General features: G+C 39.7%; 1 protein-coding gene across 1 annotated transcript in view; it reads right to left on the reverse strand.

Moving 5' to 3' along the window:
- Positions 1-27,228, reverse strand: part of SHANK2 (SH3 and multiple ankyrin repeat domains 2) — a 247,754-nt gene that overhangs the window by 103,016 nt on the left and 117,510 nt on the right. Inside the window, exons 15-16 of the mRNA XM_056493219.1 lie at positions 13,450-13,532; positions 11,684-11,808 (exon numbers count right to left, since the gene is read on the reverse strand). Coding sequence (XP_056349194.1) covers positions 11,684-11,808; positions 13,450-13,532 — 208 coding nt within the window. The remainder of the gene's footprint in view (positions 1-11,683; positions 11,809-13,449; positions 13,533-27,228) is intronic.

The following is a 27,228-nucleotide window of genomic DNA, read 5'->3' on the forward strand; positions in this document are numbered from 1 at the left end:
GATCTGTGCTGATTATGAGTAACTGTGTTTAAACTATCTGGGTGGATAATTGCCTGGCAGCAGCATTTTTGCATATGAGATTGTCACTAAAAAAAAAAAAAATTAAAAATAAACAATTTTTACATCTTACTACATCAAAAGGTCTTCAGAAATATGTAAATTGGATTAATGACATTCATTTGTACACTAAAAGCAGCAAAACAGAAAATATAAAACTACTTAAAATATGAAATGTTTTTTAATATTCAGAGAGTCGAGCTGAAGCTTCAGTAGCAATCCAGTAATTAGATATGGGTTAGTATGCAAATGAAGAAGGAATTTCACTCATTAAAAATTCCTCTGTAATGTCAGGAAGGTAGCAATATTCCTCTGTGGAAAACATATTCTTGGTGACTTTTACAACAGTGTCAAATATTGTACCAGTTCCATTTTTGTGTTCCAAACCCTTCCCTCTTTTTTAAGGTTAAAGACAAGAATTTATACACTACATATCCTCTTCAGAGATGGAAAAACCTACCCATACAAGCTTTCTATTCCAGTGACAGTTAATATTAACATTAACAGATCCTAATCTACCCAAAATGAATCTAACCTTCATTTCAGTCTGCCTTGAAGAAGAACAAGAAAAAAGTCAGTGCCTGAATTACAAGATCTAATGTAGCTGTTTTAGGAGCATTGGAATAGCTCGGAGAGGATCCACCACATCGGGGGATTCATCCACCACGGGAATGTTCTGAATCCTGTGTTTCCAGTTCCAGTGAAGTACCTGAAACAGGAGCACTTGGATAGGGCAACTGCAGAAAGCTGGAACTGCCTCACAGAATCCTAAAATCCTGCAAGTTATCCCCACTTCTTTGCAAGGATAGAACCAGAGAATGGTTTAGGTTGGAAAAACCCTCAGAGATCACTGAGTCCAACCACTAACACAGCACCACCAAGGCCACCACTGGCCCATGTCCCCAAGTGCCACCTCCACATGGCTTTTAAATCCCTCCAGCAATGGTGGCTCCACCACTGCTCCGGGCAGTCTGTTCTAGACCCTTCTTTGTGGGGAGATATTTAAATTTAAACCTCCCCTGCTCCAACTTGAGGCCATCTCCTCTTGTCCTGTTCCTTGGGAGAAGAGGCAGAGGCCACCACAGCCTTAAAATGGCAGCAGTTGCCCAATTTTGCATTATTTGCTACCAGTTAAGGTATGGGCAAATTTCTTTACCTTCAGAGCTACCAAAAAGAAACACCAGGTCTCAGGCCTTAGGTTTTCACCCCTTTACATGTGGAACGATACTCATCCAGAGAAAACCACCTTGATTAATCACTTGGGGAGACCAAGCGGAACAGGTTCATACCATAAGGAAGGAGAAAAAGACCAAAGTTCAGAACAGCACTTCTGCAGAGGTTTGCTTGGGATACAGATTAAAAACAGGAAAAAGATTGCAAGAAAGGAGAGTTGGAAATGAATATTCCTAGTCTTTGAGTCTTGGATAACAGCTGCCCACATAATTTCCAGCTCTGAAGAACCACCGTTTTTCTAGGTGTGCACATGATTTCTATTAAATATCTCCAAACTACTCTAAAAATGCACAGGGAATTATGGGAACCAAAGAGCTACTCCCAGACAAAACCCATCTTCAATTCCATTCCAAATCTATCTGGTTTTGCACAAGCCAGCTCCAAAATAGGGACAGTCAATAAGGCACATTTAGATATAAAAAATCCAAGAAACATTTAGAAAATTATTACAATGGATGTTTTGCTGGTCATTTAAAAACAATTTCCTCTTTAATTTAGGATTTCAAGTGAGCCATAATCATCCCCAGTGTAAATAAATACACCAGATGCAGTTAACAACTCACAAGCCTGTCAGCAATGTCCATGGCTTCTCACAAATCTATCTGGTGCTGAAAAGCCACAGGTTGAATCCATTAAAAACAATAGCAGTTGTTTGAAGAACAGTCCTGGAAGAAGGAATTGCAATAAAAAATACCAGGGAGATTGATGCGATGAAATAAAAAAGGATTATTTGATTTTGCTGTTTGTATTTTTTTCGAATGAAGTACAGCATAATCAACACAAGATTTTGGTATCTGCTCTCTAGATTTTCGTATGATACTTGTCCAGAACCAGATTTTTTTGTAGTAGGCTGTAAATAAACTCTTCCATTATATCTTTTTATACACTTCTGTGCTTTCCAGTTTTCTCTTCGGCAGCAAATAAAGGAACACTTGGCTACCTACTCTTATCCTATCATCCTATACACTCATTCTTGAGGAACTTCCATGTATTTGCTAGGACATTTTCCAGTGCTCTGATCAGCAAAGCCCTCAGAGACCTTCAAGTCCAGCCACATCTAGAACCCAAAACAGAGGAGTCACCACTTGGCCATGAAGACAACACAGGAGATCCTACTTTGAACATGGAGAAATGATGTTTTTCTAACAAGTGAAAACTTTGTACTACAAGATGAGGAAAACAAGAATTCCAGTTCCCCAAACAGCTGCCAGAACACATAAGGAAAAAATGAGGTAGTGAAAAAGGATTATGATCCTTCATTGTTGTATACAAGAGTTTCTGAAGATTCCTATCAGTGGCACAACATTGTAAAATGTTATTTCTAATCTGATTGATTTAAAGTAAATTTCAATTTGCTTATTAGATGAATTTGCTGAGCCCCACAATCACAAGCCATGGGAAATGCTTTGAAATTAGAGAAAAAAAACTAGGCAGGGATTCCTTGGAAAGCCACCTTCTCCCTCACTGGTGTCCTGCAGAGTTGCACAGTAATTTCAGAGGAGCACAGCAGCTCTGAGTGGGATGGCCCCTGTTTATTGGGATAACTCCAACACTGAATATTCCCATGTATTTACCACTAGCCAGCTTAGCAGGAGAATAGCAATGGGGAAGGAAGCCTTCTCCTGCTTTTTAAAACCAATTAATGGATTAAATCTGAACCCACTCTTCTGTAGAGGACACATGCTAGAGATTGGATATAAAAGGAATATTAATCAAAGGAATGCAGAGCTTCTGCTAGATCAGACCCAAAAGTTCAGAATATCTTCAAATCAAGCGCTTCAGCAGTTCTTAGCACCCACACAGAAGTAGTGGGGAGCCTGCTGTGTGTACCAACATGGAGGGATTTATTTAACTCTTCTGAAACCTCGAGAACAGTTTGGAACCTCATTCCATAGTAAAGGTTAAAAGGCGGTGACACTGAGGAAATCCTACCAAAAGTCCCTAAATGAATGCAGTACATGTCCACCTACAGAGTTCTCATTTGCTTTTTCACATTTGGAGATAATAGCAAAGATATATTTGCGTAGTAGGGGGTCCATGAGTGAAGATATTTTTTCAGAAAACTTGAATTTTTAGGCTAGAGAGAGAGAGAGGAAAGTTACTGTTCATGAAGCCTGTGATGATCAGAAGTTCCTAATCTTCCTTTTAACCTATGCACAGACTTGTGGTTCATGAAACACAATCAGCAGGTGAACTGAGCATTTCAGTATCACACAAATTGACTGGCAGTCTCAGAACAGGGAAAAGAAAACTGTCTATAAATAAATGAAGAAACCATGACACATACATGTAGCTCCCTGTGATAGTGTTTCTCCTGCGTGTAAGATGCTTGCACCTCCCCCAGAAAAAGGAAAAAGGTAGAAAATGAAAAAGGAAAAATTCCAGATTTTTAGCTTAGTTCTAGCCTCAGCAATAGGAGTTTGCCAGTTCATTCTCCACCATTTGAAACAACTCATCTGCTTACCCTCACCTGCAGTTTTGCAGGTTTGTAGCAACATCCTGCAATTAAAAGAAATGGTATTTTCTCTTCTTAAGTACCAGGCACAAATAGTGTTCTTCATGTAGCTCCAATCCAGCAACCCGGTTTCCATAGTATCCAGAGACTAAAAAAAGCCAATGGGCTTCAGGGAAATTAATTTTAATAGAATGACTTGTAGTAATTGCCCAACCACACCACAAAAATGGCATTTATTTACCTGGTGTCAGTTTTAATAGTTAACCCCAACACCTGAGAGCTGGAAATGGAAGAGATGCATTATTCCTGTGTTATTTGAAGAGAAGCTGGACAGATTTCTGAACTAGTAAAGACCATCCAGAGGCAGGCTTTATGTGAATCACAGGACAGCCAAGGGGGCTGGATGCCACTGGATGGCTTCTAGATGGCCAAGAACTGGCTATGTACACTAAGCAGCTTAACTTCATATAAATTTGCTAATTTTAGAGGATTTTGTAGTAGGAATTCAGAGAAACACTGGTTTTCATGCTTATTAGGAGTCAGAAAGCTCCCTGTGGATATCTTCTCACTCCACGCGCAGTCCCACAAGCTTTGGCAGAACCCCTCAGGATAGGGATGTCAGGAAATTCTCCTAAAATACGTGGCATCCAGGCCAAAATGGCTTAAAACTCAAAATGGAGAACTGAAAGGACACAGAGCTACTTCTGGTTGTTGCTGTCATTATCATCACAATTCCTTGCATATCCTTCTCTCAAAGAAGCATAAAAATCAGCTCTGAGTTTCGAAGTGCTACTTGTTAAATTTTGGGGAACCAGAAGCAATGTATACACTTCATGGAGAGTCAAGGCTAAAGTAAAATGCTTCCCAGTTCTACTCACAGCCAGGAAAGCTAAGGGCTTTCATTCTTGTCTGCTCTTCATTCTTATTTTAAAGCATATTACTTGCTTATGTGTGAATAACTAAGCTCCTCTAAGGACCAAATTATTTTTTCGTCTGCCAATTTCCATCTATGTCAAAAAGGAAACAGTCTTAATAACGTATTTTAAAAATTAACCAAGGTTTGTTCCTCTTTTTTATGATCACACTACGACTTCCTATGGGTTGGAGGATACATGTGAAAACCAGATAAAAAACATATCAGAAACAGTTATGTACAGTGGGTTTGGGCACATCCAAAGCACTCTGAGGGCACAATTATTTCACTCAGCTGCCACCATCCACTAAAAACATAAAATAAGAAAAACAAACTAAACAACCCTCAGTCAACAAGTTTAAGTGTAAAGAAAGTAAAACACTTCTCCATCAAGGGAAAAATTAATTCCCTCAGTCACATGCTGCAAAGATACATCAGGCTGTATATTTGTACCACAGCTGCTCTTTTTCCAAGAGCCCATTGTCCCAACCCTCCAGTACATGTGTTGCTACACTTCAGCAGGAGAATTCCAAGAACAAAACAGGAAGAAAGTTTTCTTTGGACTCTGAGAGCTTGCATTTTAAGCAGTGTCAGGGGCTTGCTGGTGCTTAATGGACATAATTTATAGATGTCACTAAGAGGATGATTGTGTTGGTTTCACGTGCTAGGGGGGAGGGGTGGATTCGCCTTAGGGGGAAGCAACATGAGGCTGGGGAGTGGGAGGGGCTCTCCTGTCTCTGGGGGCTTCCCATATGAGCTTCGGGGACCAATCGGAGAGCTGGTGTGGTGATGGACAGCTCAGGAAACCAATGAAAAGTTATTTCGCTTTCACAAATCACAGTGGATAGAGTTGGCTAAAGCTTTTTCGGCTTCCTGCTCCTGGGGTGGTGCGGTGACCTCTGGCTGGGGCACCGGCCCCCAGGTCCGGCTCCGGGCTTGGCGGGGGGCCCAGCCCGGCACTGGCTCTGCAGGGAGCCCCTAGCCCGGCCCTGGCCTGGGGGCCCCCGGCTCCACACGGCCCTGGCCACATGGCCCCGGCACTGGCCGCATGGCCCATCCCTCCTGGCTCGGCTCTGCTGGCTCTCCATGTGGCAGAAGAGGCTTCCAGCTGCCCATGTGGTTTCTTCATGATCTGGATACAATTTTAACTCTTTTAATGCCTGGATAAGATTCTCGATCTCCTGAGCTCCCCTGAATGAGAAAGAATAAAGCATGGAGTCCACAGAAGTCAGCGGAATGAAGATAAAGTTCCTGATGGGAAAAGATTGAAAAGATGCAACTGATAAGTAGCTGAAAACCTTTTTTGTGGGGCTATGAGGGGATTGTGACTTCACTAAAATTCCTTTAAACTGTGAAATATACTTGGGGAGGTTTGGGGTGCTTGAGAAGAAGACTTTTTGCCTCGAGGAAATTGAGCTCTCTGTTTTGGGACTGGAAACAGAGACACTTGATAGAGAAGGAGATGAAGAGAGTTTTGTTTTTCAGCAGCTTGCCTTTAAAAGTAGTACCCCATGTGTGAATCGTAACCTATAACACGGCTCTGGAAGGACTGTGTAAATGGGAGGAAAAATCATGGTTCTGTAGGTCTTGGGCAGATGCAGACTGTGAAGGTGAAGACACTTCCTAAGCCTAAATCAAATACGGGACTTTTCTCTCTTGAGTGAACTGAAATGATTATTTAAGTAGATAACTGACTGAAGTGTTCTCTGTATGTTGTTGTTAAGGAATGTGGAATGAAGGAGAGGGGAGGAGAGAATAATCTAGGAATCTTATCCTGAATTCTTTTTGTGTTATTAATAAATTTCTTCTTGTACCATTTTAAGTTTTAAGCCTGCCTTGTCTCTGCTCCTAAATCCTATTTCTAAAAGAAATTAAATATATTAAAATTAGCAAAACCAAGTCACATCATGACAATGATGAGTAACTGGTTAACAGAAAAAAGCTTTTTCCTCTAATGGTTGGTTAAATCAAACTATGTGCCAATTAAATATTCAGATTTTAAAGTAGTGATGTCCAGACTGGTGCTGTCTACATATATAAAAAATCCCAGCATGGTTTTTGTTGGAAGGAACCAAAGACCATCCAGTTCCCAGCCCCTGCCCTGGCCAGGAACAATCTCTCCAGAAGCTCAGACACTGCAGTGCTGCTGCAGCTTTGGCAAACCCCTCATCATTAAAAAGATGTTTGTAGAGTTGATCCAAACCCAAAGTAGTTGCTGTCTAGGAACAGAGCATCTCCCAGCCTGGCTGTTCTCCTGCCAAACGGAAGGCTCCCTGGCTGGGAGGAGCAGCAGCCAACCTGGCAAACCTTCTGCAAGACACTGAACTAATGTGGACCTGACCTGCTGGTCCCCCAGAAAGGCCTAGTTGTGAGAGCTGAGCCAGCCCCCAGAAATGTACTGAGAATGTTGGTTTTGCGTTCTTCCTCCTACACACAGCACTCTTATTAAGCACTGCACGGAGCTGGCGTCCACACTGCTGGGAGAAGAGGAGCAAACTTTCAGCTGCAACATGAGAATCCCTGTTCATACAAAGCCATTAACAAAGCCTCCCCTTATTTCCAAGAGAGAAAAAAGTATCATGGCTCCCATGAGCCTAACCAAGAAAAATAAATAAATTTAGATTTCTATCTGCTGGTAAAAGTGAGCAGAGTCCACACTAGAAATAGAAAATGCAGCCATGGGATAATTAATGAGGATTATAAAAGGATGGGAAGGTTCCTCTACTGCTAAAAGGATTGGAATCAGTAATAGCTGGCTTTGTAAAGCCACTAATTCACCTAGCCACTGAATACTAATGTAAGTGATAACATTGTTAAAAATATTCATAATTACTAGAGTTTAAGCTACAACAATAAAGTTCAAAGTTTACTTCCCTCAGCAGTTTTCAAGTTTGTATAAACCAGTAGCCTATTGCTAAATATGAACCTTCATTTGTATATGAAGGTGGGGGAGGTTTTTTGCTGTTTTTTAATATTTCAGATTTTTTAAATGTCTCCCTAAATGCTTATTGCTACTTCTTACATGCAGTCAAATGACAGATATCTTTAATACAATGATAAAATAATGTTGTCTGTAATAAAATATTTATTTTCCACCTAAAACCAGTTCAAGAAAAGTTTGTACTAGTAAATTGTATAAACTTTTGAGGATGAAGAAATACAGGCAGTTATACTACAGAGATCTTGTATGTTTTAGTACAAGTACCAGCTGAAGAGTTCTGCAGAAAAAAAGATGACATTTCTTCTATTACCATCTCTGGTTTTGATCCTCAAATTAAACCTTGAATTTTGCGCTTTTGTTTTTATTTTTAAAATGAATAATTCACCAGGTTTATCTAGTTTACATATTAACTGGAATGTAAATAAGCAGCCATGCTATTCTGAAGATAATAACATTTCAATTTATCTGGAAAAAGAAGAGATTTTATGGCATAATAATGCAAACTGCAATGCCTCATTTAGAGAACAAATGCATTGTTCTGGTAAAATATTGCAGATTTAACACAGCTTTCTGAGTATTGATATTGTAACACTATTGTTTGTGTGACAGGGAAAATCCCCATGAGCCACATCAGGCAACACCTGCATAACAGCTGCACACTCATGGGGACAACAAGAACAAATAGTTAATAATCCACTGGGGGTTCATTTTAAGAGACAATCTATATCCTAACGCACTTAAAACCCTACAAAAAACTCTATTCTGAGTTAAAATGGGCCTTCCAGTTTAATGGATTTCTTTACTCAAAGATAGTTAGACTTGTTTATGTCATCAAAGCAAATCTCCTACACAACCCTACCTTCAAGAATTCTTGGTCATGTCTCAAGACAAGACTTAAGCAGTTAGAATATAGAAATCCAGTCACTGACAACTAATCAATGGCCTACAAAGCAATTAGTGATGGTTGTAATTTTTTAACTCCTTTCTAACGGAGACAACAATTTTTAGCTTTTGGACTAATATGTTGTTTTACTTTCATCTATCTTTTTAATCAGGCTGATACCAAGATTCCAGAAAACATAAAGTAAAATAGTGAAAAATAACACATGTAAAATCTCAGTTATAACAACCAAATCATAACCATCCTTGTTTTCTGATTGTTCATCAAAGCTAAGAAAAAGAAATCACATTGAATTGGCATCTCTTGAACTGCTTACAAAAATCCACATCTATTGACAGCTGCCTCTACTTCATTCCTTCAGCTATAAAACTGCTCCTGCACTTTCTCAGTACATTAGCCCTGTGCTCTATCCAGGAAAGGCACTACACACTTCACAATTTTTATCACAAAAGCCATGGCTAGGTTTGAAGCAAGGAGGGGACAAACCACACATGGTCAGAAATTTCCATGGAGACTCTGTGAGCACTGTTTACAAGGGCAAGTGTAATGTTCATCTCTGAAGTCTCAAGTTAAAATTAGCTGTACAGGTTGGACAAATCAGGAACTGCACACTTGATAAAAACCCAGTCATATGATACAATGCCAGCTGTTCTAGGTAATCTCTACTCCATTTGTCTACTGGAGCAACACAGCACTTTTTCTTCCTTGTTTGTACAGATATTTTCCTTGTTCTGCTCCACATATATCAACTCCAAACACAAATTATTACAGTATCTCAGAGCCAATATTGAAGTTTTCCCTCCTTCAGAAGATTCCAGATCATAACTGTACACAAAGAAATGATGCCCTGTCTTCTCCTACCCTCGTGCTCTCCAAACAAAGGACTTATCACCCTGTCAAACCTGTCTTTCCATAGTGAGGTTCCCCTTAGCTCCACAACCCTGAGCCATCAAACCTCCTCAAGCAAGAATGAAGCACCTGCTCTGCCTCTCATTTTGCCCCCTGCCAGACTGGACTCTCCCCTCCCTAATACCCAGCACCTGCCACATGTGTTATAAATAGCACTAATTAGGATCCTGGTTGCCCATTAACTCGTTTATTATTCATGTGACATTTATGATAAATGTCTGATATTACTTACAAATGGTTGAGGCGGCACTTACACACAGAGGCATAAACTTCAGAGTCATGGAAGAAATAATTTAGCAGCAAGGCAGGCTGACTACACCAGGGCTGACAACCACTTGCTGGGGTATAAATTTAAATCTTCTCGTTCAACACAAAAGATAAAGTAGTTTGCATTCCTAGATGTGCAGGTGGACTTCTATTTCAGCAGTCTTTTACATGACTGTAAATGTCTCTAAAGATAGCTTTCTCCATCCAGCCAGGGCTGTGCACTTCATGTTGGCCATAAAACAGAAAAAAATCCTGCCTTTCTCCAACAGAAAAGTCTCCTGCAATAGCCAAGTTGTCATTTCTCAGGATTATCATATCCTCTTAATTAAGTCGCAAAATTCAGAACGGGATAACCTCGATGAACATAAATTACACAGAAATGGATTTGATTTGCATGTAATAATGGCTTCTTTCAGAATTAATTACAAATATGCTGGAGTATGGATAAACGTCGTCCTCCTGATTCAGCACTGTATGTGCATGTTTAGCTGCTCTTCTAAGTTAAGGCTAGGAGTAAATTGTCTAGACAATTAATTATAATTCTTCTCTTATTTGCCAAGAAAACATTAAAGCTTTGTGCAGAATCAGTTACTCAGCCTTCTTCCACCCTTTCAGAGATCTTAAAAAAATCCACAGGCATATTTGTCATTCCATAATGAATTAAATTGCACATTGTTCACCATCAATTCTATCTGTGCAATCTGCAGTACAGACTCTTCATACTTCCCATGGATTAAAAGCCTAACAAGAAACCTAACAGCTCCAAAAATACAGCCTTATTTCAAAACCCCACCGATCAGAAATAGGGAGGGCTTTGGAAGGACCCCTGCCCAGGGACCACAGCAGTTCCATTTGTAAGCTGGTCTTAAATGCTAAATGCTTCTTCTTAAGTAAACAAACAGCAAGGGAAATGTGCTTGAAGACAGAGATAAAAATGCACATCTATTTACTTTAGAAGCCTGCAAAGCCTGTTCTTTCATGGCTACAGTGTGAGGAAGTGGTGCAACTATTTAAATTCAATCACCATGGGAGTTCAAGGCACACTCAAAAAAAGCTGCATGTTGTACCCTCTCCCGCATGCAAAAGCCAGTTCTGCAGAAATAAACGTTGTAACACCAGGAAGTATTTTACCAAACCATACATGAGCCTGAAGAACAATCAAATAATGCAAAGTCAATAGATCTTACAGACAAGGCTTGATCGATCCACCCCAAAAGACCTATTTTCAATACCCAGTTTCACAGAACCACATATCTCTCTGTTGGTCACTAAAAGGTTGTGGGGGGGGAAGAGGAAGAAGAATTTTAAATCATGATTTTGCTGCAAACTGCCCAGCAACACTCAAAAGGAAAACAAACTATTTAAACAAAACTGAAATACTAAACTAAACAAAATACTAAAGTAAAACAAAAAATCATCCAAAATATCAAACATGAAGATATTTTTGGCATGAATGAACAGTAAATACAGTAATTTATACTGCAATAACATCCATTGCTTTATTTTTTGTATTTACAGTGTAGTGTTGGAAAAATTCTATTTCAAGTCGAAGTAATTTGCTTTATTCTCCATGGTTACTAAACGCCACTAGACCATGGATATTTCTGAGTGCAGAAATAATTGCATAAAAAGTCATTAATTTTGGTTAGTCCCTGAAAATATTTAGAAGAAACCAGAACTGATAGCCCACAATAAATATCGAAATTCATCTAAATTTCAATAACTGAAAGAAGACTACGTCCTCCCAAATATCTCTGAGAGTGTTTTCCCAAAGGACAAAAAGAACAACCAGAAAATTCCCAGCCAGCCTGACCACTGATTTTTGTCACTGCTTTCCTGAATACTGCATGAAGTTTTAAAGTGATCAAGTGAAGCACATTACTGGTGTTAGCCCACAGAACTTGCTGCTCAGAGGCATCCCACACTTTTTTGCAGAGTCAATTCTCCAATGGGAACATCACTCTTTCCCCAATAGAGCACTGAGAATCAAATTTCAGGATCTCCTACCTCGATCAAAAAGTCTCCAGTTCTCAGGCCAGCTTGCCATGCTACTCCCCCTTCATCCACAGATTCCAAGTACTGCAAAGCAGGAAAGGCTGGAGTTGGGGTGAATTCTTCAATTGGTGTGTCAGCTTTAAAAATAAATACCACATTAAAAAAAGAAAGTTATGGAGTGCTTGCAAATACCACTTTGTAGTACAGGCCTATCATTGGCCATTCCAATTTAGGGTTCAAAAATGGTGGGCACTGGAAATGAGAGGGAAGTGCCTCACGGGAGATCAGGATGCTGGGGACAGAGTGCAACCCCTCTGCAACAGCAATCCACAGGTCTTCCTTCCCGAGGGGGAAATACCTGCTCCTTTCCTGACACAAATCAAATCAAGCTGCACCAAGCAATAGCTGGGTTCTCATATTCCAGGATATTCAGTATTGGCTCAAGTAACCCTTTTGTGTGCCTGGCAGCATGCTGTAACTCTGGCAACCACCTAAAAATGAATTATGTGCTGGAGACAGGAGAGAGCATCTGGCCAAAATAGGGGGGTGGGGTGGGTGGCAAAGGATGAAAAAGATCAACCAGAATTTTCTTCCCCCTCCTAAATTTAGATGTGCATAACAAAGAAGAGACTAGAAGAAATCACTTTTTAGGACAGGAGGCACAGCTGGCCCTGTGACAGCCCTGCCTGCCCTTCTGTGTCACATACATACACAGGCAGAATGGGTCTTTCACCTGAGGCGCCCTTGCTGCTAACAGAGAAAATCTGGGGGAAACTGTTGGGCTCACCCAGAGGGAGTGAGCCCTGCTCAAAGCACTGATAACCCGCACAAATGCTCAGAGATAAGGCAGAGCCTTGGGCTTTCCTGCTTCAACTCCAAACATTTCATTTGGCTAAAACTGGTAAAGCTTTCCCAGCCCTACAAATCTGCTGTGGCACCGGTTTAGGTTTAGGGGTGGGGAACAGGGAGAGGAAAAGCCATGTCCCAAGAATGAAGACATGGAATAATTTTCATGCTCAAGCAAGGCAAGGAAGAACCCATGTAAAATGAGGGGGAGCAAGAGATGGGACATACCATCAGATATATAAATTCTTTTTTTAAATACAAAGGGAGTAAACTGCACTGAAAGTTAAAAAGCAAATCATTAAATAGAATGCCTTTTTTAACTCGTAGGAATGCCACCATGATAGATTTTAGCCTATAGAGAAGTGCTGTGCAGCTTATCATATGAACAGCTTTAAAAATGAGCACACTACAGGCCATGCAACATACGTGCAGCTTCTCAGGATATAAAAAAATATATATTTTCATACTAAAACTGCATCAATGTCACCTTGCAGAAGATCCACACCTATTTTAAACAAAACATCCCTCTCTCGTCTATTCCTATTTGCAGCCCTATTTAACCAGGCTGGTATTTGAAATAAAGCAGCAGTTTTTATGAGGAAAGCAGGTTTCCCATAGTTAAGTAAACTGCACAACAGAACAGATTAATGACAAAATACTACATCCACCGGCATGAAAAACATACAGGCAAAACTTTCTCCCCCCAAAAGGATTATGCAGTGCTTCTCCTATGTAAAAATGCAAACTGCTTCAGAGAAAAGGCACCGAAATCCATCGGAGTAGCATAGCATAGAGAGAATCCTGTTGTCTAGCAACCAAGTGCACCAAGAATAATTCCTGCTTATATTCTGAGATGTATAAATTTCTTCATGCCACTGCACATCACACACACACACATACACACACTCACACACACACAGAGAATCACATACCTTTTGCCCCTCTGAGCACAAATCCAAATCCTTCATTGTCTTTTTTCTGCAGGACCACTGCCTTTTCTTCTATTATGCAGTCACTGTAGAGAGAATTCCGAGGATAGCGACCATTATTACATCCCTTCATCACCACTGTAGTAGCTGCTCCTCCAGTGTGCAGGTTCATCATCATCACAGCCCGTTAATCAAATAATATTGCAGTAACCAAGCATGGGAAAATATAGAACAACTAGCAGCGAGGGGAAGACAAAGACTAAGCTGGATGGTAAAAGAGAACATGACAAAGCAACTTAAAAGGAATAAAAAAGGCAGAGGGGAAAAAGAAAGAAGAAGAAATCATGCATGGTGGTTTGTGTTCTATATGAATGACTGGATGAACATGTGATCATGTAATCTGTGGGCTAGCTAGGACTCTAAAAGGAAAAAAAGTAAGTGAACTGAACGACAGTATCATTAATAAACTCCTCAATCGTGGATGTACCAGATGCATCTTCTAGTGAAGCCAAAATGAAACCAACCAGAAGAAAAATGAGGCAGCATTTTAAATTTAAAGATAATAAATTATGATTTTCTATTAGCTAACTAAAAGGCACAAATATATTCTGAAAGCTATGCCTTGCATCAAAAGCCCTTTTTCAATCCTATTGAATGTTGCATGCTGCAAGAATCCCACATGATCATCTGACAGCCTACAATGCTAACAACGTGCAGCTGCCTTGGCGTCATCAAGCACAAATTTCCACAGCATCAAGAATCTGCATAATTGAAATAGTAACAAGGCATGCACAAGCACGAAAACACATTTTCTAAGGAATATTTCCTGTCTCCTGATAAACAATTAATATTATAAAACAAGGAGATGGTGTAAAGGACTATTTATGTAAGCAGTATTCTCTTAAAGAGAAAGTAGCCTTAGGAATCTCACTGTCATTGGCTAAGATAAAAGTAGAAGGTAGATGAAGAAAATGCACAAAATACACATTAAAATGGGACCTTTCAGATACAGGGAATGATCTGTAAAAGCCTTAAGGTGTTTAATATCTTTCATTAAACATGAAGTTACTAAAAATAAGTGCAAAGAAAAAAAAATTTGGAATGCTCTTTTAGGTACCAAAGCATTACACACCATGAGTTGCAGGGGTTAAGTTCATGAATTGTCAGCACTGCAAACTATGCTGCTTTAAAATACCTACAGAACTAGTTCAGATAGAAAGGAGTACGAGCAAGTTTGCTTTCCTTAATTTTTTACTAGCCAACTTCTGTTCCCACTGGTCTTACACAGAATCTAGTCCCCAAAGCAGTGAAAGCAAGGAGATCCTGGATCTGCCTCAGGGGCATTAATAATCTCCAGGGGCAGGAGGAAACTAAATAAAGAGAAATTGTTGTGACCTTTTTATTTAAAGCTCTGAACAAAGAGAGGGATTATGATATCAGGACACCAATGGACAGCCTCCAAACTCCAGATTTTTTGTGCATCACAGACCATCCTTTTGGTGCCTTTCCAACTCTGCAGGATGAAACTTCCCATGGCTGCTGAAGCGATGATGTAATGTTGTCTTCCAAATTGCAGAGTGTTTAACACCACATATGAATTCTGACACAGCAGTGACATTGTGGGCAAGAGATGGTCTCCACCAGCACCAACAACTCTTGTATCTTTCAACTTACTGTTATTTACTGTGTCATTCAGACATTTCCTGTTCTGACAGTTAAAAAACTTCTGCTTCTTGAGAAAGCCCAACACTCTGCTGCTCAGAGATATCAGGATGGGATGGAACATGCAACTCTCAGAGCCCACTGAAGCTCTCCATCAACACCTGATGTTCTAGAAGCTGACTGCTCGTGTCAGTCTGTTGGCTTATTTCCCTCATTTCACCACCACATTCTCAAGGTAAGCCCCTGTGCTTATGCACTGAAGAGTCAATAGCATTATTTTTCTTAATACTTGGTCAAATTAATAAAACCCATTCCCTTCAAGTTTCCTTGTAACCAATCAATAGCTTAATAGAGCTTAGAAGGCAACTTCTGAGAGATTAGAAGGCAACTTCTGAGATCCTAATTATAGCAAGAGTTTCGTTCAAAGAACCCCCTCATGTCCCCTCCCCAGATCTCACACTCATGTCAGTTCATTTCCGTACAGAATTCAGAAGTTTATCAGCTCAGCAAACTCAGGATCAATTCACCTGGTCTACATCCAAAAAACAATAGGTCCAGGGTCCTTCCAGGGCCAGCTCATGAAATGGATAGGCATCGTCAAGACAAGCTCACTTCATTCGAATGTACAGATTAAAGGCATAAAAACCACCTCTTATTTTCTTCTCATGTACAACACATCTATTTCATAAATTACCCAGTTTTATACTTCAGTTAATTTACTGAAAGTGGGGATAACAAATTGCCAACATTTTACAAAGTTACGTGAAAGGGGGAGGTGAGAGGGAAGGGAGGGAGAAGCACAAGTGATTTCTGGTGAGAAAACACAAACTGATCTCTATTATTTAACAAATACAGCTTTGTAATATACAGTTCCAGTCATAAAGAAAACAGTATCAGAGCCTGGAAAGTAAAAATGTAGGCTTGAAAAAATCAGATGTGCAGCATTTCTTCTCATTTATGTTCCCTAGGAATAGGGAACCTGCAAAAATCCTATGGCTTGAGTAGCTTAAACTTGTTCAAGCAACCACAGAAAACAAATTGGTTCTCCACATACACCCCAGTGCTGCAGAGTGAAGAACCAACAGCAGAAAAAGCAGGGAAGACAAACAGGCACACAAAAAGAATGAACTGAACTTGCAACCTCCACACCCTTTCTCCCAGAAAAGTTTGCTTTCCCAAGAAAAGGGAGCAGGAGAGGGGCAGAGTTTAACCTCGGACTGTTTGCAGTGCTGCGTTTTGCTTGTTTTGCCACCCCAGGGCTCTCTGTGCCAGTCAGGGTGGACCCTTCACCAAAGGTCTGCTCACAGTCCACCTGTTCCTGGCCAGCAAAGTGGTGCCAAATGTAAAAGTAGGTCAAAATTTCTCCCCATGAGCCTTCTTGGCAGTGTCTCTTTGATCCTGGAGGTGTTGTAAATACTTAGCAGCAGAACACAGGGTATGGCAACCAGTGACAAATGAAGGTGGCATTACATTAGGAGCATGCTCAGAGGCCTGAGCTCATGCAAGAAGAGGAATTTCTTCCCAGGCTCCTTCAGTACAATGCACAGCTCTGTGTGAGGGCAGATAGTCCCTGTTATCTGTGATATGCCAAATTTCAATAGGTAAAATCCCTGAAATCCGTTTCTGTCCCATCCCAAACTGAAATTAAACAGCTTCCATTTCAGAGATGAGTCCTCAGAATATGACCAGTTCCATATGATGGTAATAAAATGAGTAATACTAAAATCAATAGCTCATTACTTAAATAGGACACACCCTGCTTTGACTTTGGGCTGTGTAAGGCCAAGATTCATTGCAGGCAAAGTTAAATGCAAAAGGCATCCAATCAAGTGCAGGATATTTCTGTGTGGAGCACAATCATAAAAGCTTCAGGCCAAAATAACAGTTTATGTAAATCTCTGCTTTAAACAAGCACTAGATTTTAGAAAATATACTTATTCATCAGCTCATATAGTTTCCTTAACAGCTTAAGGCTCAAGAACTGTGCAGAGCTTTTACAATTTCCATAATTTTACAGACTGACCAACAGAGAAAGGGAAATACAAGGATTTACCCATGGTCAGAAAGATATGTGAGTTTTGAACTGTTTCATATAACAACCATCATTTGTGTGGGCTTTTCAAAAGAGCAGGAATTTCTGCTTTGCTAACAGCCCATTAGGATAATATTTGAGGAAGGAAGGAGAAATGTCAAGTCTTTCATAAAGACCTGTATGAAGAAAATAAAGGTTGGAGTGCAGGCTCCTGCTGGAAGCAGGCCCACGAAACCTGGCTTCCTCTTCTCATCAAGGATAACTACACCCTATCTTAAGGTATGACTTATTCCACAAGTTAAAATACTAAATTACAGAGGTGAAGACTATCAGGAATACAGGATGTGTTTAGGCAAGTTTGTATCAAGTGTTTCATTGCTGATTTCAATCTGAAAAACAGCAAGTAGAGGACACTCCACTGAAAATTATCACCATTAGCTGGAAACAAAAGTGGCTATTTGGTATATAGCCAGTCTCTCCCAAAGACAGAAGAAAAAATTAATGTTAAAAGGAATTACTTTCTCTGCAGTCATGCATCCCTTAGAAACGTAACCCAACCTTTTCAGCTTCAGTAGCCTCTGAGTCTACAATCCCTTCAGTCAGGACTTGCTCTCCCCTTGAGTGGGAAGTGAACCTGTCTCTCTCCAGGTTCACTTCTTTCAATTGGCCAAATAAATCTACATCTCTTCATTAGCCCTTTTTCCTCTCGTCAGCACTCTTGCAATTGCAATCTTTTGGAAAGATCTACTGAGTTCACAGCTAGATACATCCTAGAAGAATAAAGTGCTCTGCCAGGTGCAATAAAGTGATATCTAAATCATTCCATAAATTTATATGCAACGTCTGGAAGAAGACACACTAATTCCTTTCAGGATAAGATGGTAAATTTATGGTGGTTATGCTCAAGCCAGAGAAGGGCATTTGGGAAATCTGTTCAACAGGAGGAGCCCTTTGTGCATTATCCAACAGTCAACCCCTGGTAAAGGCACATCGAAAATATTCTCTCCCTTTTTTCAGGAAGTAACCTGTCCTGATATCACATAAAATGGAAATTATGTCTACAGCAAACCTTATTGTAGGATACAGCAAACTTTCAATGGGAAAACATTTCCTGTTACTGCTGGAAGGGGTCAACCTTACAATTTATAGTCAACTACTCTAATGGCTTCAGGAAAATTGGCTAATCCTACTAATTAAGGTCTTCAAGATTAATGAAGACTCTTTCTGTGATTGCTTAAGTTTCCCAGGCATCAATCATCCACTTTTAGGTCTCAGAGAAGAGCTCTCACAGCTGTCCTGTGTCAGGCACAGCAGCAATCACTTATTCAAGAGGCAGCAGCTACAGCAGGGAGTGGGTTCTGTGCAGGTAGGAAAATACACAGGCTGTTCCTAAAAAACCCACCAGCAACCCAAACAGAAACAGTGGGATGTAGACAACCATATATTCAAACTCACAGTGACCTCTCCCTTCACAGAATCCTAGGATACCAGAATGGGTGGCGTTGGCTCACTCTGTACAGCTGAGCGATCCCAATGTCATATATGACAAGTCCAAATGATTTTCCTTTAGAACATATGTTTAACTGGAAGTTTCTAGCAAGCTGTGTTTGGGAGGAAAAAAATTATTTCAAAATAGATGGGTCAGTGCTTTCCTCAGGGCAGACAGAACCCAGCATTAGAATAGAAATACTGGAGAGCAGTAAACTTTAAATTGATAAATTCCTTACTAGGCAGCTGAAGATACAAGTCCATGGAATATGATCATGGGAAAATAATTAAAATATGATGGAGAAGGGATGAAGGGAATCACATAGAGCTAAAAATTGTCTAAGTCATTCTACTATTTCATTTAAAAAAATTGGAAAATCAGGCCTGCATATGGAAGAGCAGCGTGGAATCAAATGCTTAGTACTACCTATGGATCTCAGCATCACAGGTGCTCTCAAAAGAATCCAAGAGCAGAATCTTTACCGGCACAGACCATTGGTTGTCTGTCAGTGCCTGACTGGCACAGCTGGCACTCAAACAAAAAAATGCAGAGAAGACAAACCATGAAAGATCACCATTACTCCTGCTTGCACTGTTTTCCTCTCCTTTATAATTTGTGGCAAACAATTTCAAATTGCAACAGAAAGGACATGGTCTAATTTCTTCTTGGTAAACTTGGCATAGCTGTGTCTTCCTCAGTTGGCTACATTCAAGCCAGATAAAGGAAAGGGAAAATAAGAAAGGATGCTCCAGCAATACTCCTGTAGTCTCCCCATATTTATATATTTGTCTTTCCAATCTCCTGTACCAGTGCTGCTTCTACAGAGTTAGTAAACAACTTATGGAGCCCTTTGATCATGAGAACAGCAAGGCTGCAGATTTTGCTTTGAAATCTGCTGATGAAAGAGGGTTATGTCAAACTGTGGCTGTTTTAAAAGACATGGAGATATTCTCCAGTTCTGGATCTGTACTCTGCAGTGAGGGAATCACAGGCTCCAATAAAACCTGACAGGGCACATCACATCTTCCAGCTAAAAAAGGTGTTTCATTCACACTTCTAAACAAGGAATCAAGCATCTTTATTGGATTTTAAATACTTGATACCCTGGGTGAAAAAAGAACAGTTCTTCACTAAGTCCCCAAACCCACACTAATATCAGCCATGAAGGGATTCAGTAAGAATTAGGAAGTCAGAAAGAGGGTGCTGCTTTTTCCTGTGATCAGCAGAAGTGCCCAAAAAATCAACCAACATTACAAAGAAGCAACCTGTCTTAAAGAGAGTAACAGTGCTGTACACTTCAATGGGTTTATGATTCACCAAAAAAATACAGGTTTAAAAGAGAAATAAATTCCACAACAGAACTGCAAAGTTGTTGCACAATTTCTTTATGTAGAATGAAGGAGAAACTTTCTCTCTCTCTTTCTCTCCCCATCAGTCCACCTTCCTTTATTCAGCTTTTAATTACACCTAATATCATATCTTTTTGGTGTGCAGGAAAAAAGAGTAGCCAATATAAAGTAATACTTTCCAAATAAATTGATTTTTCTATTTGTACTTGTGAGGGTTTCTTTTGTTGGCTTTTTTTTTTCTGTTTTCACCTTATGTTGCTGAAACTGCAACAATTAAAGTAAAAATATTGATAGAGCAAACCAGGAAGTCAACTTCCTGGAAAGAGAAATCATCCAGTAAAAGTCTGATTCTATATCATGAAGAATCTAAGGATAGGATATGGAGGCAATAAAGAAGTCAGTGGTAAGTTCATAATCCTAAGCAAATATATATTTAGGGTATATATACACCATATGAATGGATATATTGATAACCATGTATGAATATATTTATTCACACTTATAAAAAAACCTGAGTATTTTAGCCTTTTTTAAGACAAATGTTATTATTCTTTCACATCTGCACTGGCAGAGAGAAAACAAAAAATCATTGGGGATGAGGAGAGTGGCAAAATGAGCTTAAATAAGCTTAAAAATAAAACGAATAGTTTTTTCTAACAACACACATGACAAAGTGACAACCAGACATGAGACACACAGGCAGGAGTCCTTCTGCTATGGAACAGGAGAGTTTTATAGCCCAGAGTCCTTCCAATTGCTTCACAGAGATATTCCACCTAGCACAGGAATATTCTGTGCTCCAGCACACTCCACTAGCACCTGATACTTATCAGCAATTTTCAGTTTTCATTATCAAGCATCTCAGCAGTGTGAGCCTGGACTGTGAAAATATGAATATTCATTGCTAATACGATGAGCCTTGAGCAAACAGGCTGTCCAAACACTCACATATGTTTAAGCAACCAGAATATTTATCTAATAAACACTTTACTGTTTAGGTTTGTATTTTCCTACCCCAAACCAGCTGCAGTTCCACCCTCTGATGTTGCCACCAAACCACAGAGAAAGAGGAATTTTTCCCCTAATCATTTTAGCATATATTTAGATTAAAATAATAATAATTATAGATGTTAAACCCACTGGTTTTTTATATAGGTTTTGTGATGAAAAATTTTCCTGATGTTTTTGCTAAAATTGGTCATTTTTATCACAGACAACCTCACTACCAAGGAGAGGAACATGTTCAAGGTTATCAAACAGGACAAGTAGCAAAGGCAGAACAAGGGAAGCAACTTCAGTCACACCTTGGGTTTAAAAGAAAACAAACAGTAAGTGTTTTATTAACACTTTTTAAATGTTTTACAAGCCCTTTAAGGTAGCAGTTTGACCTTGCAAGTCTTTAAAACAATTATTAAATTGCAGTACATTTTGGTATCATAACTCCACTTGCTCCAAGAGAGTCTAAACAAAACTAAACTATGAAATAGGGGAAAGAAACAGACTGATGATAAATATGAGTTTCAGATTAGTTTTAAGGGATCCCTCAGGTTTTCCATCACAAAAAATGTTATGCCTTCAGTATATGGCTTAAAGTAATTTTGAAGCTCTGTCTCAAAATAAATGAGGCCTCACCAAAGGCATAAAGTTTTTTCTGAAAATATATTTATTCTTCTCCAAGAGCTTTAAAAATACAGTGTACAGTGAGAAACTTTGATTTTCTAGTATTTTGCACAGAAGAGCTGTAAAGGTGATGTGAATTACTGTTAAATTTTCAAATATCCCTTTAAAAATCCTGACTAATCACATTATTTCACAGTCTCATTAACATCAGAAAGAAAGAGGCAACTATACCTTCTTTTCTGAAATATATGTTCCCTCTCCATTTCTCTAATTCACTAAGCCCTTGAGTTATTTTAAGTCTACTCCAAATTTTGCTTACCTGCAAGACAAAATGTCCATCTTAACAGCTCTCCTGCCTACCAGCATCATCATTTTCAGCAATTCTGTCAAAGCATGGCCAGTTTAGCCCAAAATATTGCTGAAAAAAAATCACTGACTTGACAATTTAATTTAAATTGGCCGTGATTTTTCTGAATTATGTGAATGTTGAACTGAAACCTGTCTTTATTGCCCCCTTGCCTTTCACATTCAGCTTGTTGGTTGCACTGATGTGGAATTTCTGGGAATATGAATCTTTCATTTTCTTTGTACTGGAGACAGGGTAAAAATGTTGGTTTATCATCTCAAGTCAATTCAGATGCATAGATTTTAATGTATTTCAGAATTTATGGTACTGGAAGTGTTTGCAGTAGAGGTATAAACCACCTCTGCCATAGGTGCAACTGCTCCAGGTTTGGATACGCTGGTCTAAAGGATCCCATAATCTACTCAGTATCAGCCCTGGTTTTCAATTGGAGCAACCAAGCTCTTAATTCTGTTTCCTGGGCCCAACAAAAAGTTAGAGAAATTAAAAGACACATGGGTCTTTTTTTTTTTGCCTAAAAAACCAGTTGCCACTTTTTCTTAGTGCACACATTGAACGTTCGCTATTTCTCTGCTCAGAACTTTGCCATGAACTCAGGTTCCGTGTAGCACTTATCCCTTAAGCCAATCTTTTGTTGATAGATTTTAGTGCTTGTCAGACATCATCTCTCAGAAAACGGGCTGACATTTTGTGTCAGAGAGAGCAGGGAGCCCCAGCAGCATCACCAGATACTCAATCAGTGTATCTGCCAATCATTCTCATGGAGCACCCCGTAACATCCACGAGGATGGAGAGAGCATCTGCCTCTTGGCTCGGGGAAAGAGTGACACTTTCAAAGGGCTTAGATAAAGCCCTGCTCTGTCCAGCAGGTTCCTAGCGTTCAGCAGCAGCTCAGGCTGTGGATTTAAGTCTGACACACATGGGACTCAAGCTCAGACCTTCTTTAGTGAATGCTCCACCACTAGCTATTGATTGCTCATTTGCTGCTCCCTCTTTGTTGGGTTCGACTTCATTTCTTAAAGAAACACATCTCCAGCACATCTGGTTTGTCCCAGGAGAAACAAGGCACTCTTATCCCACCACCTTCCTTTTGCACTATGGAAGAGACTGAGCATGAAAATTCACCCCTTTCCAATTTTGGATCATTTCAGCTTTTAAGAGGAACAAAACATATGTTGCCTGCCAGCCACCCTGAGAATTTTGCCTCATAGATCAAATTCTCCAAATGCAACAAATATTTGTGAAAATCTGCCTGGAAACGGGGTAAGGGGGAAGAGCAGTTTAAATCATTCCTACTGGAGGCAAGCCCACAGTGAGAGCTCACCAGTTATTTGTTCCATTTGGGGCTGCCAAAACTTCCAACTGCATCACTCCCAATCAGAGGTACCATATGGAGGCTTTGCTCATGTGGTGATGAGGTGACAGCCAAAGTTGCCCTGGGGCAGGGAATTAAATCATTGAGGGGCTGGCATGCAGGAATGGAAAACACTAATTATTAGAAACCTAATCATTCTCCTTTTTCCCCCCTCCCAAAAACATCCCCATTTGAAACTCCCGTTTTCCTCTACTCTAATTATGTGGCTCTTGTTTCTAACCGACCTGGTGTCATGACCTCACAAACTTCTTTCTGCCTCTCCACTCCTTTTTATTTTCTTTTTTAAATTCCTCTAGTTTAATTTAAAGAAAAAACCACTTTATTCTCCCCATGCACAGGACACAGGCTGCTGCTTTCAGTGACATTTAAATCCATGCTGTCCTTCAGCATCCAGCCGGAGGAGTTGCAGAGGAAATCCTGCTGAGCCTGGGAGTACCAGTTGCTGTGCAGGAAATGGCACAGCCCCCAAATCCCAGCCCTTGCAAGCAGCAGCTTCTCCACTCCAGGCACACAGTAGAGTTTGGACTAGCACTAGACGTAGATCCTAAAAGTTTTTCAGAAGGAGCATTGTAGTTCTAAATTTGGAAAAGGTTTTATTTTTATTTTTTTTTCAGGTCTTGATCTCTCTTTGTTAACACTTATCACTAAAAATTTAGGCGAACATCTTGCCCAGAAAATGTCTGACACATTTTAGTCATTAGTTACTAAACCACTAATTGCTAAAAGCTGGAATCTTACTGAAGTGGGTTGAGCAAACTTCACTGTCAAGGCAGCAAACAACTTAAAAATGCACTTACAATCTGATGAAAACTTCTGTCACTTAGGGTAGAGTTTTGCATCTTACCATAATTGCATTAGACCTCAATAGTGCAATTATAGTACAGGTTTAGATGGAGAGGCACCATAATTCAGATGCGCACGCGCGCACACACATGCGCACACACACACACACACACACACACACACACACACTCTTTTTACTTCTTATTTCAGCAATTCCTTTCAATATTTGCTGTAATGAACAGCACAAAAAGCTCCATCATGGCATCACACTAAAGCAGAGGAGGCAAAGTGCAAAGCTGTTTATTAGCAAGCAAAGGAATTTCCATTAGAAATTGAATAACTGTAAATGAAAAACTTCACATTTTACCTCTCCACCTGCTCTATGGAGGCTACGATGCATTAATTATTGCTTAAATACATATGCAGTTCTTCAAATTACATCAAATTATGCCCTTCAAGTTAATGAGGCCCAAGGCATTAAAATTGAGCTACCCTTGCCTTTCTGCCTCACAAGTGCAGCTCAGTGCCATCAGACTCATAGTTAATTCATTAATTCAGAACAGACAACAGGCAAGTCCAACAAAATAACTTTAGACATCAGGTGAGATTACATCCACACAAAACATGTGACACACTTTTTTTCACTACAATTTAGCTGGTGCTGACTGTTCTCTGTGCCCAAAGGAACCATGATATCACATCTGCAGAGATTTTAAATCATTAAAATCTCATAGAGCTTTCACAGAGTAACCACATCTCACAGGGTTATATTTAATTACAATGTTGAGCATACTCAGATATTTTTGTTACCATCTTCTAGGCAAAATCTGAGCTATGTGTATAGGTAAAAAAGTTAAAATGCTGCTGGTTTTACTTGTTTCCACCAGAGGAAATCAAGGATTATGTTTGAAATATATGCCTGCAGTTAAGAACAGCTGTAAAATCACTTTCCACTTATTATCGATGTGTCAGTCCCAGATTGCGGATTTATTGTTAGGAGTGAACAGCACCATTTTAATCTCCTTACTCCCATTTCCTTTAAGAGATCACCTGAACAGTACAGACTTCCCAAGAAACATTAGTACAGTGGAACTGGTGATATTCAATAGAAAACAAACAAACTAAAGAGCAGTTCACAGAATTCTAGAATGGTATGGGTTGAAAGGGACCTTGAAGATCATTCCGTTCCAATCCCATATCATCTCATTCTACCCCAATTCAGAAACTCCAGTTTATTCTCTGTGTAACAAGACTTCTCTCACTGTTCTGCCCAGGCAGAATCAACATGAAAATGTGGAAAGCAGGATATAAAATATAACAACAGCCCTTATACTTTCCCTTAATTTTTGCAAGGATCCATTTGCGAGGATTTAGTGGATTGCTGCCAGGCAAGAAGCACTCAGCAAGCACATACGCCAAATTCCTCACACCAGGGACATGAAGCCACCATAACCAGGAGAAAATCCTTTTGCTCCCCATCAGTTTTACATTCCTCACCACTTGCAATGGCCAGAATTCCACCAATATTTTTCATCTGTCTTAAATTTATATTTTATTATTTTAAAATCTATAGTTAAAGAGATGAGCAACTGCATTTCTCCAGAGGGAGGATTACTTATGTGAAATACCAACATGAAACCAGATCTCAAACCAGAAGAAAATATTTCTGCATCAGATTGAGAGCTTCCACTAAAAAAAGGTGTGTAACACACCTAATGCTTTAACTACCAAGACAGCACCACTTACATCACAGCTTTGGGACAAAAGTATCCAACAGGCATGTTCTGTGGGCTAAAAAAATTAAAAATATAACCAACCTCTCCACGCTGAGTTACAGGGGCAGATAGCTTCAGCTACGCCAAGGAGTCTCTCTGAGCTGCTCAGGATTAAAGCTTAGACTGCTCTATCCAACAGCGCAGATGGCAACAGCAACAGAGAATGGCCTGGAAAGAACATCTGAGAAGAATCTCTCTGGTTTTTATTAGGTGTTTGTATATAAATTGACTTTTGAAGAGTTGCTCCTGTCAGCTTCTACACTCACGGGACACAGATGTTGCCACCTGACTCCAAGTAGGGACAGTAGGGTTAATGAATGAAGCTTTTAATTAAGTTTTCTTACAGAGTAGACTATCCTATTTTCCTCTTCGTCTTCCTCCAGAAAAACAGAACAGAAACCATAAGGCAAATCAATTTGTTCCTGTCATTAATGTGGTGGCAACCAGCTTTTGGAAAAGGTTATTTGTCATCACATCCGCTCCTGCGAGCTCCTTAATACTGCTGGAGCCACGGGACATCAAGAAAAGGCACCAGGAAAAGTTGTCCCATGGAGGGATTGGAACCAGTTAAAGTGTCTGGAGAAAATCCCCCATGTGAAAGTCGATAATTCTGGCAGGAGACCTTCCATTTATGTGCCTATTTGATTGCATTGAGGTTGGCATCCAATTGTGCTATTGGCTTTTGCTGCTGCCCTGTTCTTCTGGGGGTGGGAGATGATGCAATGAATGCAGTAAGAAATATTTCCACTGTCCTGTCCTAAAGTTCCCAAATTCATGGAGGCAATGGATCATGTTTTCCACCACACCAAGTTTATCATTTTTACACAGCACCACACTGTCTCATATTATTTATGTCTCCAAAGTATAAGTTATCACTGTATTATCAATCCCATTCCATTTAAAAGAATGATAACATTTTATATTTGAAATTAAGCAACTAATTAATTCCACATATTTTCCTGACTGAACAGTCCACTGTCCCATCTTGAAAGAATTAATTAATTCCCTCAATTTAGTTAAAAAGCAGATTAAAAATGATCATTTCTAGAGGTTTACCTTGCCTTTAAGTTTTAAAAAAATAAAGATTTTTTTTTTAAATTCATACATCCTTTCTATGCTTTAGCAATACTTTCTGTTACTAAACTGAAATTCAACCTTCATGAATCAACTCATTTACGCCCTACAAATAATTGCATTTAAATTAACTGCTGAATAATCCAGGGAAGAAAGAAAACTTCAGAGATGTGGCAGAGCAATCTTGCATTATCTGCTTGCAGTTTTAGTGGTGTATCTACTCTTTAGGACAAGGAGTGGGGATTTAAACTGAAAGAGG

The sequence above is a fragment of the Oenanthe melanoleuca genome, chromosome 5 (assembly GCF_029582105.1).
Source record: "Oenanthe melanoleuca isolate GR-GAL-2019-014 chromosome 5, OMel1.0, whole genome shotgun sequence".
Taxonomy (NCBI): domain Eukaryota; kingdom Metazoa; phylum Chordata; class Aves; order Passeriformes; family Muscicapidae; genus Oenanthe; species Oenanthe melanoleuca.